The 16,642-nt window shown below is 40.6% G+C and overlaps 1 protein-coding gene across 1 annotated transcript; it reads left to right on the forward strand.

Annotated features, from left to right (window-relative positions):
* Positions 1–6,173: 6,173 nt before the first annotated feature.
* Positions 6,174–9,452, forward strand: ajm1 (apical junction component 1 homolog; the record flags this gene model as incomplete). Its single annotated transcript, XM_079178652.1, has 1 exon — positions 6,174–9,452. The coding sequence occupies one exon, from the start codon at positions 6,174–6,176 to the stop codon at positions 9,450–9,452; it is 3,279 nt and encodes a 1,092-aa protein (XP_079034778.1).
* Positions 9,453–16,642: the final 7,190 nt, after the last annotated feature.

Consider the following 16,642-nt stretch of genomic DNA (forward strand, 5'->3'; position numbering starts at 1 on the left):
GTCCATGTCGATGTTTCCTTGGGCAAGACACTTAACCCCAAATTGGTCCTGTAGCTGTGTCTACAGTGTATGAATGTGTGTGAATGTTAGTTAGTCCTGATGGGCAGGTGGCACCTTGCATGGTAGCTCCTGTCATCAGTGTATGAATGGATGTGAATGGGTGAATGATGACATGTAGTGTTAAAGCACTTTGAGTGGTCGGAAGACTCGAAGAGCGCTTTACAAGAACAGTCCATTTACCATTTAAGTTGACTTGATACACCTCACTGCAAGCATTTTCGTATCTAAGAACAGGCAAGGCCTAAAAAAGAGCTTATCATAATATAGTGATTCTATATGTTTTGTAAGTCGAGGTTAGAACATAGATACATGAAAGGATACTAAACCCAGGGTGCATTGTGTTAGAATTCAGCCATTAGATCTAAAAGGTTGAAGGTGCAATACTTTAACACTTCGTTACAAGGTGATTACCACTGTGATGCAAAACATTTTTTCTTAATGAGTTATGTTTACAATATCATTCCTATTTTTACCCTATTTTCAATACATGTCAACCATATCTTAAGATTTAACAACTGTGTCTGGTTCCATTATTACCCATTGTTAATGCTTCTGAGTTGAACATATCCCAAATAGCCTATTTCGAATGTGATATGCTTCACTATTAATGTTGAGTGTACAACTGAAAGCAACACCATGAATGCCATAGAGAAGAGAAGTCCAAAAGTGTTTGCCGTTATCAGGCGGCAACTGAAGACTGAAGCCAATGTGGAAGTGTCTTAACCTTGCATTCTTTCTAATGGTCGTCAGGGGGTGACTAGTTTCAAGTCTTCTTTAATACAGCAAGATGTTCATTTAGTAAAGTATTGTCCGAGTTAATAGACCATAAAGCAGGGTATGCTTTAGGGCGTGGCTACTTTGTGATTGACAGGTCGCTACAGCTACCAGAGACGTATACGACATCTTTACGTCACTCCTCTGCATTCCAAATATGGTAACTTCTATTTACTGGTTGCAAACCCCCCGAACTCGGGGCTTCATAACAGCAAGCCCAAACCAATTGGTGACGTCACGACAACTACGTCCACTTCTTATATACAGTCTCTGGTTGTTATACGTATTTTGCCTGGCCCTTGAGTGTGGCCCTTTGGAACAGGTATAAACACTTTTGCCTTGAGACATGTTCTGAAAAAACTTCATATAAATTAGTAATGTTAAGCATACTAACCCCTTTAATCTTAACATTTTTTATTTTCTGCTTTTCTTTGTCACATGTTATGACCCCAAAATCGAGGTATAAAACAAACCATAGATTCTGCATATCCTTATTGACAGATAGCAGTTATCACACTTTAAAAGTTTTGATTGTAAATCTCTCTGTAAGTCTCACATCAGGAACATCAGCATGACCTTTACAAACACTCCTATTCCCCAACTCCCTACTCGCTTCAAGCTGGCACATATACAACAGTGGAACAGAGCTCCCCTCAAAGTGTAAATGCATCATGTTATAGTGTAGTGTGTATCTTCATGTTGGGGGAGGGTAAGTCTAGAGAGCTTGAATTAGTTCTGCCCGGAGAGACATTTTCTAGGGTATTCAGTGCCGGTGGTGCAGTGTTGCAGTGCACTGAGAGCAGCTCCATAGCAAATACCCACAATGCACCATACAAAACAGTGCTCACTATGATCACTGACCATAAGTAACACTACTACACTTCCCCTTCTATTACACTGGATAGTCAAGGGACCAGTTTGAAGCATTAACCAGCCCTAATTTACTGATTAAAGGAATGAGCCACCCTGTGACTTTAAATGGAAACTAGACATATTAGTATCAGCACTCTCAGTGATGTCATGTGCACACCCTGTGAGGTGCTTACAGGCCACTTGCAGGAAAGCTGACAGAGTGTGAAGGCAGAGTAACACTCACTCCATGCAGCCATCTGTGGCTGAAAGGCGTCGGCCTATCACAGGCCATCCTCTAATAAAATGAAATATTATTTTGAAACCCTTTTGAAACCGAAGTTCAGGTTATTTACAGGCAATTGAAATATTGCTTAAAGTATTTTCCAGACACGCCATGTATTGTTATTTTCAGATAATATATCCTTGACACTACACTTCTTTTTTTTCGGTTGAGTGATTTTTAAAATATAGTGCACTCTTGCTAGTTTCTCAAGATTACCAACCGTGCCTTTAAGGCCATTACACACCTTAATTTGAAAGTATATTTTTTATGGCTGTTTTTGTCATGAGTACTTTCACACAGAATGCAAATATTACACTAAGAAAAATCAACTATTGAAGGGAACAAGGTGTTTTTTTCTGAGCTTTCGCACCGCGAATAAAGGCATCAACCAATCACTTGTGCAGAATGAGTTGAGTAGCATCTTTATCTATCTATATATCTATATTTAGTCTGAGCCAAGACTATGGCAACTTCAAGGCAAGCGCAGACCAAAATTACTCCTTCCGTTCTTACCTTTCACAATAAAAGCCCTAGATATTCGTAGGCGAGAATTTGCTTTTTCTTGTTGTTTATTCATCAGGCCCCAGGTGTGTAAAGGCTATTACTCCTGTCACAAAATATATGAGATACTATTACTGGAAGGTGTAAATTGGCTGATTCCAGGGGTACGTGTTTGATGTGTCAGTGTTGCAATTTTAATGAGTCATCATCATTCTAGGAAGAGCTGTTTTCTGTTTTGAATGTGTTGTTTTGGGAAAAAACTGCTCAACATCATCTTTGTCCATCTAAAGTGGCAATCATGAAAAATGGTTCATGAAAATAGTAAGCAGGGTTGGAAATTGAAAGTTGGGTTTGATTTGCATCCATTTCCAAATATAACCATTTCACCACAATGTTAACATGTGGGCTGATAGTATTTACAGTATGGTGGACTTGTAGTTTTTTTATTAACGTTAAATTTGAATATGACCTTCACTGAACGGCTGCATGCTCTCTTGACAGTTGCACTCCTTTAAAAGTACATTTACAAATGTGCACTCGGCTGCAGTTGCCACAGGATTTTAGGAAGACATCAGCCATGTCAACAGCATAATCATTCTCCATCTGCTCCGTTCTGAGCGTCTGCTCGACCAGTTGCTCAATCTGGGTCAGCTTCTTTCTCCTACGGGGGTCTCACACAGGTTGCAGCAGCTTGTATTCTTTATTATTATGTAGTGTTATGTCTTTCAATTCCTGCATACATTAAAACTGTTGCCTTTTATATGTCAAATTCATGTAGTAGCAAGTGCAGTCATTGAGATCAGAGGCACCAAATAGCATAATTTATCATTCACTGGGTTACAAGTCATGAGTGACTGGCACCAAATTAAAGGCTTTTCACTGCATTTTGCTAATCCTTGACTTAAGCCAATGTAAGGCCTCATCACTGAAAATGGTGGCTGACCTATGACCCATGACCGAGGGCCAGGGTTTGGTTTAATCATTGGTGGGGACATATGTCTTGGGTTCTTCCCACAGGAAATTTTGAGCATCAAACACTTCATTTCCTACATTCTGGTGATTATTTTCTGCATCAGTTCATGTTGTAAATATCTTTATTTATGTAAAGGAAAAGACACAATTCGCGATCAGATGGCAATTATAATACAATGAAATATAATGCAGTAAGGCTCTTCAGCATTTTGAATTGCTTTCAAATATTAACTCTCCTGTAAATCAACATCTCTCATTTAATGTGGGCATGTGTCGTTTACTCTTCCATCTTCATTTGTGACTTTTTGGGGCAAGAAACCTCTTTAAAAGAGCATTAGGCACTAATTCACCTCAATGATTCATTTGAATGAATTCATAAACCCATGAACTTTAACAGCTCATATGTTAAAACAATTTCAAAAGTTGCGGCCCATTAAAAATACATCCCACATATCTTGTTCTTTGAGAAGTTATAATATCTTGAATAAAAAGCAATATTACTTTAATAAATGAATAATTAAATGAGAATAAAGTCATAGTATTTTAAGAAAAAAACGATCTGCCCTATAGTCTGCTGTGCATTACGTTATCGCTGCTGATATGGTAGTGTCCCCTTCTGACCGTCATGTGTGTTGCAGTGCAGGCAATAGAAGAAAGGGACCGCAATATGCAGCCGGTCAAGACATTTCTCCCAAGCGGCAACTTCCGGTGCTGAAAAAATGAAGCTACTTTACCAGACTTGTCAGCGCCACCAATGAACAACCTCTCTTCCCATTTTTGGATTAGCCAGGAGTTAGTCTGTGTCGTCACTGCCAGAGCCACCCACTTTGAGCTTCACAACGGCTCAGGTTAGAATGAAGTTTAGGTTCAGTTCAGGTAGGGTAGGGTAGTCATTTAGTTGTGATGGTTAAGGCATGGGTTAGGGGCAAGATAAGGCAATATAACATGGACGCATACGTGTGACGGTCCTCACAAGTATAGTACAGACTTATCACACAAATCAGAATATACCATCAATATTATTTGTAAAACGCTGTGCTTTCAATCTTGTCTGTAGCCTTACTTATAGTCTCACACTGATACTATCTCATGATAACAGAGGCTTGACAAAACAAAAATACTTGACTTTTGTTGGATTTGACTCCTCAGGCCCATCAGGAAGATTCTTGGATTAGCAGCAGAATATTCAGAGACAGACAGACAAAGAGCGAGAGTTCAGTTCAACTGGAAGCTCGGCAGCATTTGTCGAGTAAACAAATGACCTCAAGGATACACACCATTATACATCGTGTGTATCCTTGATGTCTAACTAGAGTAATGAGTGCATTTTTTCCTTAAATATATTTGAAAAGCCTTTTTTTAATACTTTCAAATCCTGTATGTCTGTGTTTGCTTGCTACTGTCTTCTTCTTTCCTGCCTTTGCTGGCACATTGCCACGACTGTTATCGCACTACCACAACTAAGTGCAAATTGGTATGACAGCGCAAAACTGTCCACAGGAATGAGTATTGCATTTCTGCATGCTGTGATGCAAACAAAATGGAGCTCCCCTCTCAAAGACATGGCTCAATGGTGCATGTAGAAACTCCTCAGGTTACCATAAAGTTTGCACTCCCTGATATTGATGCAAAGTTGTGGGCCTGTAAAGCCCATTTGTACATTGACATTGTATAAGTAAAGTTTACTTTATTAGTTGCAGTTTTGCAAGACAAAGATACTTGATAACATCACTACTGTATTGCTTATTGTCAGAATAATCCGTGCTACATGCCAAATATAGATTTAGACTCATGTATTTATATTTGGCCATACTTTTGATGCCATTGTCATCATTGAAGATATTATCAACATCATCGTTATCAACAAAGCATGAAGTCAAAACTCATTAGAGCTATTTATTTCAGCCTTTAAATGAATATGCTCTTACAGAGAAAGACATCAGGAAAATGTGATGTGATGTGATGAGCTCAGTTTTTGTGTCTGTTTAATTCTTTAAAAATCCTTCAAGCTTTAGTAACCCCAGGAGTATTCAGTGTTTATGGAAGTGAAGAAGCTGTAAATGCCTTTAGTCAGTTTTAAGATAACAATCCAGTAGATATCTCATTTCTACCAGGCAAACTAAGTGACATGTTTCCCCACAAATGTATTAGTTAGTACTTGACTACTGAACAAAACAAATCACATCACATCACTGTCAAAAGATTATTTGGAAATTCACTAATGTTTCTACATAATCCTGAACATGCAGAGAAGAACTAATATTCCGATGTAAATATTGATATCTCTCGATGTCAGTGAAGGATTTAGCCCGTCTATTCTGGCTAAAGCTAAAGTTCCCCAGAAATCTTTCACCACCCCTTAACCACCGAAATTAGAACACCAAAAAATATTTCATAAAACAAACCTGTCAGCATGTTTCTACATTAAAGATAATTGCAAGCAGAAAATTCATAGACTTATTTGCAATACAGCTCTTTTTTGTACCACAACCAAACCTGCTCATATATTGAATCATATACATATTCTAAATTGTATTTATTATTTCTGCCATAGTTTAGTCAAGAAACTAAAGTAATCCATACTGAATAGTATTTCTACTCCATGCATACTTGGTGGAACAAATTTGTATTGCCTGGTTTATTGTCCCTAACTAAAATTCTTTGTTCACCTCTCTAGGCAACATCAACATTAAAGCAACTTGATGGCGAAAACTAGAGGAGTCCCTTTAAGATGACACGCACAGACCCTCCTGACATACTGGTATCAACTGTGCATCGAGATATTAAAGTGGTCTCCATTTCTTCACACTACAAGTCCTTGCAACCCTCCAAACAATGTGATTCTATACATTACAGCACACTGGAGGACAGTAAGAGCAAAGTCAATAAGAGACACTGTCGTTCCTTTGACTACAGGTCATTGGAGTACCCAAAATCACACAAGTACTCAATGGAGTCCCCATACAAGAAGGCTGATAGGCATGCAGCCAACCCAGATGTTGCCTGGAACGCCTTGGGCCGCCAGCAGAAATACCGCTTTTCTGCTCCGGACATTTTCAGCCATAGATTAACTCCTCAATCAATGGCTGCAGATATGACCAGTGAAGTCATTGTCCCTGAACAAAAAAGAAGGACCAGGTCCAAAAGTGCCCCTCGAGTCCAGACCAGTCTCACCCCTGTGTCTTTTGAAGGGTCCTCATCTTCAGGGAGGAAGGGCAGGGAGCCCCAAAGGGCTCCAAGAGACTCTCGCTGGAGGCCTGAAGTATCACCGCGTAGGGAGTCCTCCCACGCAGCAACTAGGGCTCATATGCATGACGTCCATCCAATTAAGTTGCAGCCTCAAATGAGTGACAGCAGTAGATACTCACCAAGCTATGCTGCTGATAATTCTGAGGATGGAGGGCTGGATAAACCAGCAACTAGCCCTCATGTCAGGTGTCGAGTTGACATAAAACCTGATGATGTAGCATTACATCATTCAGGACGAAAACAGGCTACACATCAAGTGGACATACCCTGGCAGAGGCACCACAGTGGGGGGAGTAGGAGTCTGACTGTGCCACGCCATTTCTCCTACTCAAGAACACCAACTCCCACCGATTCATTAGGCACAGAGGGTAGGCAAGCTTATCAATATTCCCGCAGCATGCCAAATAGTTACATACAACCCATGGAGATTCCTTTGCAAAGAATGCCTTCATCAGGTGATTACTATGGAAGGGAACGCAGAGCTCATTCCAGTCCCAATGTGCCAACCAAGTTCTTTTATGCAGATGATCCAGGGAGATATGTGACTACTGCTCCTCCTCAACCAAGTTCTGGCTTTCATGATGAACGTTACACACCAGGACAAACATATACACCTAAAGTGCAATATGTGCAGGATCCAAGGACTCGAATGGTGCATGCTGTAACTACAAGACCATATTATCCTGAGATGGAGCCCTATCAATACTCTGTGCAGACAGGGTATCCCAAACCCTATGCAGCAAATGAACCTGGGCCATACATCATACAGACACCTCCAACAAGAATATTTTGTGGTGATGATCCAAGATCTTATCAAATCCAGACTGCTCCTCCAAGGATTTATTATTCCAGCGACATGTATGCAATGCCTCCAGAGCATCATATTCCAGCAAGGGCGTATTACACGGAAGGCCGAAGACATGCTAGAGTTATTCAGGCACAAACAGATGACTGGTATGGCTCAGATGCATCTGGTTATTCCACCAATCCTGCCTCTTATGTATCTCAAGTCACCCCAACCAGAGTCCGTCAAGAGCCTGTGTCAACACCATGGTATGCCAACCCATGTGTAGAACCTCAAAGAATTGGCACAGAATCAAAATCGTACTCAAGGTCCTGGGACAATATTCTCAATCCTCGTGTAGAGAGGGAACAACCTCTTCCTGTACAGCGGGGTCAGAGCTATGATGATCTTCTTGACTCCAGGAAGCCTGCAGCAGCCACAGGTGACAAACCACAACCAGTGGTAGTCAATCTCTCCAGTTCACCAAGACGCTATGCAGCCTTATCAATGTCTGATAGCTCATTAATTGACAAAAGCCCAACAGAGACATCAAAGAGCACTAATAGTAAACTCTGGTTTGTCACTCCTGAGATAACAATCACTGATAATGACATTCGACCAGGAAAACTTATTAAGGCTGAAGGACGGTCTGCCAGTTGGGACATTCTTGACTCCAGAAGCACCGAGGGTCCAGAACCATTTCAGCGAGACTTTGAAAGCTCAACCAAAGAGAAGATACATGACAATGCCTCACTACAGCAAAGCCTTGAACAACTTGATGAGCTTCTAGCAGATCTTGTGACTGATTACAAGCCACCCAGTAGAAGGGCAAGTGAGGACATTCTTGATCAGCTAAAGAAGTTAATTGATGAGGAAGAAGCAGTATCTCTGTCCAGAAAGAGCTCAAAGGCATACACAGAGGAACCAGCTCCTCTTGACAAGCAGCCAACCTCAATAAGAATGAATCCTGATCCTTTTCGAGACATGGACGGGGCCAGTGATGCAATGAAGAGTGCAGATGAGTGCTCTCCAGATCAGAGCCCAGATGAGGATGATACAATGATGTGCTCGAACAACAAATGCCGGAGGACAGAGACCCTGTTCAATGCTTGCCTATATTTTAAATCCTGCCACAGCTGCTACACTTACTACTGCTCTCGTAACTGCCGCAGGGAGGACTGGGACATTCATAAAGAAAGCTGCCTGTATGGCAGAATTGGCAGCATATGTCGTCACATCATTAAACACTGCCGGGAGACTGTTGAAGTCCACAAAGCCTTCTCCCGTATTGCCAAAGTTGGCTATCTTTCTCGAGGTAGAGGAGTTCTATTCCTTGGTTTTCCAAATCCAGTGTCATCCAGTAAATTCCTGCAGTATGGCCTGGATAGTCTACTTATGTCTCCTACATACCTGTCTCTCCGAGAGCTTGAAAGCTTCAAGGACAACTTAGGGGAGTACTGTAAGGAGCTACAGGAAGCTGGTACCGAGTACGACCCTAACGAATGTTTCATCTTGAATGTATCCATTGCTGTTGGTGACCAGTTACCTGATGGGCCATCTCCAAGAAACCAAGCTCCAACTGTCAGAAAATATGCAAAGGTAGCACTGGCTTCCTTCAGCCCTGAGAGAAAGGTTCACAAGAAAGAGAGTGACATGGAAACGCTGATCCTCACCCCACCCCCTGGAACAGCAGATATCGACAAAGAGGGAGAGGAAGGCAGGAAGGCCAGGGAAATCTGTTTTATAAATATACAACGGGAGTTAAGGATTCGAGGGGTTTTCCTACGCCATGAATACCCACAGGTATATCAGCAGCTCTGTGAGTTTGTGGAAAGTAACAGAAGGTTCACACCCACAACTATTTATCCTATCGATAAGAGGACCGGCAAACAATTCATGTGCATGATTATGGCTGCCTCAGAGCCCAGGACGTTGGACTGGGTCGGCACCCCGCATCTCCTTGATGACATCATTTAAGTGCACCTTTTGTTGTAAATATATATGTATAGAAATACATATATATTGTTTCACATATTTATATATCAATCCAATTACAAACATTTGTAGATAAGTATTTTGTTAACAGAATGATATATATTCATGTCTGCTTGATCAGTATTATTCTTTTTCAGAATATTTCCTGTCAGGTGCAGAATGAGTATAGTACATTATTTGTTTTAATCTTTTTAACAAGCACATACCTTTCATCCACAAGTCATTTGTCTGTTACAACACATTCCCTTTGGTAGGGATTACCTAATCTGACATTATGGTATTTTGATTTGTGCAAATAATTATCAATATTCTTTTTTTTTCCACTTAGCCTCTTTAAATGAGAGTCCATCTCTGTAGTAACATCACTATTTTTCATATGTGACTCAAGTGGTTAATCATACAGAAAATATGAAACATTATTTTTCGTAAATACTTTCTATGCAAAGTTGCTTCATGACTTAAGTACCACATTTCTGTAGAAGGAGTTTTTTCAGTTATTATATTATATTATATTATATTATTATACACATCTGTGAGAAAATAAAGAAAGCTGAAAAAGTTGTGCTACTTAAAACATCAATAAAAACAGGCACGGAGTCTTATTGTTGCTTAAGTAGAAGTACTATATTGAAAGTGAACGTTTTCCTCTTTGAGTTTAATAGCATACCCTGGAGAAATTCAAGCTAAGTTCAGTAATTCTTTGAATCCACTCTTCAGAATTACTGGAGCACCACTGAACTTGAAAGCGACCTCCACAATGGCTGTTGAAATGGTGCCAGTAAGCAGCCACACAGTAGGTGTCGGCCTGTGCTGTTCAGTTTTAAACACTGTGAATAGTGATAGTGACAAAAACTAAACTTGGTATAATACCAAGTAAATCATGCAATTTCCTATAACACTGAAGTTGATGAGTTGTATTTTTAGATATATTTACAAACAAAAAAATATATGAATTAGCAGCAGGAGTTATTGTCCTTAGAACAAGGTGAGCTAGATTTGGCACAGTAGCTATATGGTACATAAATGCTTGAGAAGACATTAGTTGTGTATTTGTGCTGCACTAGATTTATTACATGTGTGATTTATATTGTCCTATTTGGTTTTAGCAAATGAGAACCTTTGCATTGCCCATTCATTGTTTGCAGAATATTTAGAAACATGTATCAATGCAACTCAGCCATGTTGCCTCGTCTCTCAAGATACATACATTTCTTGATTTTGTTTTTGTAGCGTCTTAAATCCCAAATTCCCTGCCAGCAGACTGGTGATGATTTAAACTGTAGCTGAAACATATTGTATGCTAATATCAAAACTGTTTAAAAATGGTTTGACCCCATTTGTCAAATGACTCAACATATCCGGAAGACGTGAAGGAGTATTTGTCAATCAGTCCTCGGTAACGGTTAAAGAAGATGTTTTTTCCCTGTCATTAATCATTGTTCCCCATTTCAACCTCTTCCCTTGTGATATCAGCTTTCCTTAGAATTTGTAAGACAAAGTACAGTGAAACTTAAAGTACATATATATTTGAAAACCTGTTTCACTGAGTTACAGTAGTTGACTGGCTGACAGGACGAGCTGTACGGATTCAGTGAGAAGTTGCTGGCTGCATGTGACTGTTTTATATGCTCTGATCATTTTAACATGACATTGATGATAGTAAATTGCTCGATGAATGGACTTGTGAAAGTTAAAACTACTATGCTGTGTAAGAAAAAATAAATGAATTTTCGTCACTCATTCAAGATAAAATAACGTGTCAAAGACAATGAAGAAGAGACCTCACTAAAATGTCTAGAAAATTCTGTAATCTTGTATTTTTTTATACTTTCAACATATGTGTCTGAGTGTGTCTATTTATAAACAATATCTAATAAATGGAATGGGAACTCTGGGTGTCTGCCTGTTCTTTAGGTGTTACAGCTAAGTCCTTCATATGTCTTCCATGTCGTGAGGATTGATGATAAACATAAACCTTAGTCAGCTTGATCAAATGTTTGAATGATTCTTAGTTTTAGATGAGAAATGAAAACTAGTGGAAAAATTTGATTTTCCCAACTGAGAGTAAAACCTATACCAGATATGTTTTATTATACTGTATACAAAAAAATGAAATAAACTCACTCAAAAAGAAAAACAATCCAAATATGGTTTGGTATACACTGAGCAAAGAAATTCATATATTCAAATTAATGTTTTACATTTTTATTAAATCCGACATACAATTTAATGTCCAAAGTTAAAGTCATTTAAAAAGTAAAAATGTAATGTCATAAGTAAAGAAATCTGACTTCCGACCAGATTTTGTGTAAGGGACTTTTTGTCCTATTTCTTTTAGCCAATGTGCAGATACAGCAGCACACAGGAGCCCATGTTTTCCCCAGTCTGACCGTGGTGATCATACCAGAGCCTCCCTTATGAATTCAGATTTGACCCCAACAGTGATGTAGCTGGTACAGGAATATAACAGTAGACAAAGCAGTCTACCCATGGTGGACAGGGCAGTGTGGGGAAGAGCTTGAACAACATCAACCCACACATCACATCCCCACTACTCCAACTGACATAACCTTTGTTGATGTCTAAATCTATGGTTACTGTGACTGCAACCGAATGCAGACACTTATTTAATGTATGTCTAAAAGCCAATCACAGTGTTCCACATCATCTAATGTGGACTGCAGTAGAGCCACGCCCCCTTTTCAAGCAAGCATGGCGACCATGAGGCAAGGAGGAAGTTGAATCTAATCTAATCTTTAAAATAAACTTGAAAAATCTGAAGCTATTCTTTATCTACAGTGCTACTCTTGTCATCTCCTTGTCTGGTCTGTTTGGTGCTCCCTCTCTCTCTCTGTCAGTGAGACTTGATGGAACCTCAGACTCTGAGGACGAGATGTCCCGGTTCTGGCCACTGACCTCCATCAGGCCCACATCTCCTGCCCGCTCCACCTTGATTTCACAATCAATAAATCATTGAACTTCGTCGGGCTTGAGCTTCGTTGCCGCTGTGTGTGTGGTGTGTGCGTGTGCATCCACACTGAATGTAGGCTACAGCAGTGACAGAATGTAAAGCGGTGAGGGTAAAATAGGGCAGGGCCTCGTTCCATCAAGCTGCTCGCCTCAGCATCTTTTGTGACTGCTGGCAGTCTGACAGGGTTGTAGAGGCTCAGATAAGTACAGCATATTAGTGCACTGGGGTCCCTTTAAGAGAGCAGGTCAATAGGCACAGTCAATACTCACCAGTGAAAATGAGTGTGTGTGTGTGTGTGTGTGTGTGTGTGTGTGTGTGTGTGTGTGTGTGTGTGTGTGAGTGTGTTCATACAGAATCTAGGCCATGTGAGTAAAAAAGGCTAAAAGGGGTAAGAAGACTGGGCCTCAGTGTTTTGGCTGAGCATCAAGCTGTTCCCTTGACTACACTGGATGCCTGACTGGATATGATTTATTCAAACGTTTCACAGATCTTTCATTTACGCAACTATAAATTGTGACAGTACAATTCTGATGGGAACCCAGAATGCTTTAACGATCTCATCTTAGCCAAGAATTAGCTGGGTTTGTGTGAAGGTACCTGTTCTTTTAGGTTGGAGGGCCATGGTGCTGCTCTGGTTGGAAGCTTTCTTGCAACTTTTAGTAGATTTTAAGGACACACTGCTTCCTGCTTTGATGCTAAATGTTGGTACAGGACATAAATTGCTAGGTATGGAATCGTCTAAAATGAGCGTCATCCCGAGGACTGTGGGACCATCGAACCCGTCTGAATGCTCGTGTTCCTTGTCCCATCAAATGTCATTGTCATTGCTTGTCCCATTGCGGTATACAATGTTACGATAATTGATAGAAATGATTGACAAAACTATGAGAAAAGTTGTAAAAAAACAACAACCCAAAAACGTAACCAAGAGGCTTCCAAAAACTTTTGTCAGTATGAATCCCTGTCTTATCTGCTGCAAAGACACCCCGAGTAAAGGATCAGTACAGTCTCTGGGTTGATCGTCTTTAAGGGTCAGTCCAGTAAAAAAGTTCGAAGTTAATGATCAAGGTAGGCCAAGAAACCAAGGTGGTCCCTGAGCACCGGCTCATTATGCGGTAAGTCCTTCATTTACATAATCCTCAACCAGCATCACTTCCAGACCTCATAGAACCCTGAGAGGAACAGTGGAGCTGTTCAGCAGCTTTGAATATGACAATTAACAAAGACCAACTGAGGCTCTGCTGAAACACCACGTATATGATATATATGATATATATATATGTGTGTATATGTATATGTATATATATATATATATATGTATATGTATATAAAGAACGGCTTCTACTCCATCCCAGTAGCCGATGATTTCTAGTTGGTTTCAAGTCCAATTACTGTAGATGATCCAACCAGAAATCTAAATTCATTATTTTTTAATTGTTTGGAATCTGACTGAACACTGACACCCGGGTGTGCCTGGAGAGGCACTTCCTCCACTGGTCACTAGATGTCTCTAAAGAGACTGGCTGTGATGAAGTGAATGTGAGGGAATCAAGATATTTAAGTATAGGTTCAGATTCTTTACATTGACAGTGTTGCTGCTCACTGTAATCATTCCTTCCGTCCATACTTACTTCAAACCAAGCTGTGAATGACGAGGGACAGCATTTGGTCCAGAGGCAGCTTAATTTTAGGTTTCTGAATCCAGTTCAAACATATCCAGATTGTTCTACAATCATCATGTACTTATCTTGGTTATCTGAAAATGAAAGTTGTTGCACTGCTGCAGGTCCCAGAATACGGCGTAACACCGGCGGTAGGCTGAGCAATACAAAGTGTTTTGTATTGACTTTGGTGAAGCGTGGGAGCCGGTCCACCAAGGTTACAGTCTTTGAATACAAAATGATGTCTTTGTGTTGCTAGTGTTTCCTTGCTTAGCTGTGGACGAGATTCTTCATTAGTCAAATATACGTTTCCAGGACAACACTGTCATCAAACACAGTGCCAGAAAAAAAAATCGAATTAATTTGGCTAAAGCTCAAATGATACTTTTGCCATCATAGGCGTGAGGGTTTACATGACGTACACTTTATCCAAGGATGCGCTCAGAGTTCAGCTTGCCCTGAAACCAGTGTGGACTTTACACGCAGTCACCCAATGTAGTATACAGGTGCATCTCAATGAATTAGAATATCATCGAAATGTTAATTTATTTCAGTAATTCAATTCAAAAAGTGAAACTCGCATATTATATAGATTCATTACACACAAGGTGATATATTTCAAGCATTTATTTCTTTTAATTTTGATGATTATGGCTTACAGCTAATGAAAACCCAAATATCAGTACCTCAGAAAATTAGAATATTACATAAGACCAATTAAAAAAAGGATTTTTAATACAGAAATGTTGGCCTACTGAAAAGTATGTCCATGTACAGTATACTGTATGCACTCAATACTTGGTTGGGCCTCTTTTTGCATGAATTACTGCATCAATGCGGCGTGGCATGGAGGCGATGAGACTGTGGCCCTGCTGAGGTGTTATGGAAGCCCCATAGATGGGGGTTTAGGCAGTGACGGGCCGTGCATTTTATACCTGGGCCTTCTGTGCTGTCCTGAACAGCTACGGTGCAGATACATGAATCCGTGCATGACGGGACGCTGTGTCATTAACGGACAATGCATCGTCAAATCAACGTAATTAACACAATGACAACCACAAAGACATAAGAACTAGTCACATATATTCATATGACAACAAAGCATGACATATCAATCCAGCAAACCTGCAGCGGATCCACGCATTCCACCACACAAGAGCACGAGCCATTCAAATATTATTCATAAAAACGACACGATAAACAAATGAACAGTAGTAATGTTACCGCAGATGTAAAAAAACAAACGCAGTTTGTCACTTACCGAATGCTGTTCACTTAAAGACAAAGTCCATCCTCCTTTCTTTGTTGTGTGACGACCCCGCCTCTAACATCATGGCTGATTGCCTGATGCAGAGCACCTGGTTCTGGAGCATAAAAGCCCTGCTCCAATGTTGCTCTGCCCTGGTCGTTCTCTGACATACTTGGAGTGATCTCTGCCAGTGGCTGCCGATTATACTTTGGTTTGGTCTTCTTTGGTTTCGCTGACAACACCCCACACTTCATCACACACACATCCATGCTCATACTACTGATATACTGACCGACACACTTCACAAGAGTAATTACTTTCTTATTTGGTTAACAATAAATACGTTAATTTACCACCATCCCCTGTGTCTTGTCCATATTTGTCATGGCCTAAGAGCCGGGTTGTGACAGTTGACAAAGAGTTGACAACATCGTTTCAGTTCCAGTAAGAAGTCCTTCTCGATTCATGGACGCCAGTAACAGTCGAGCCTCCCCAGTTGTATTTTGCCGGTCTGCGGTGGCCGGTTCGCCGGCAGGCGGACCGCAGTTGTGGAGCTCCGTTTCCCTGCGAACGTGTTCGTTGATCTGTAGATCCACTCGGGTTTCTCCAAAAGTTTTCAAAAGCACCGTAGTGTCTTGCCGTGCTATGGCGTCCTCAGGTTAGCGTAGCATAGCTCTAAACATCAAGACGCTCATAAAAATAAATAAACTACACCAAGCAAAACCCTAAACATGTTAGAATTTCTTCCATATCTTTCAATTTGAACTCTTACTACTCCAACTAACTTCTGCCAGCTTCCTTAAATTTCACATTAGTCACGCGCTGGCCCACTGACCAATGACGGCGCACCTTAATGCTGACGTATTTAGCAGGTACCTCGGTGCCACTGGCACATCAAAGAATACGGCCAACATGTCAAACTAAAGATCTGATTGGTTGAAGACTATGACAATCAACAATAACTTCCCAATTTACTTAAACTACAAGGCTCTCTAGCTGTGATTCTGTTTAGTCCAGCAGAGAAGGCTTAGCTGGCCCTGACGGCCCACCACTGGGTTCATAGACTATATGGGGTTTAGGTCCATAGAGTCTATGGACCTAAACCCCAGAGAGAGTCGGGTTTCTCTCAGGGGTTTAGGTCAGGCGAGTTTGCTGGCCAATCATGCACAGTGATACCGTGGTCATTAAACCAGGTATTGGTACTTTTGGCAGTGTGGGCAGGTGCCAAGTCCTGCTGGAAAATTAAATCAGCATCTCCATAAAGTTTGTCAGCAGAGGGAAGCATGAAGTG

Source organism: Pholis gunnellus (genome assembly GCF_910591455.1).
Source record: "Pholis gunnellus genome assembly, chromosome: 18".
NCBI lineage: Eukaryota > Metazoa > Chordata > Actinopteri > Perciformes > Pholidae > Pholis > Pholis gunnellus.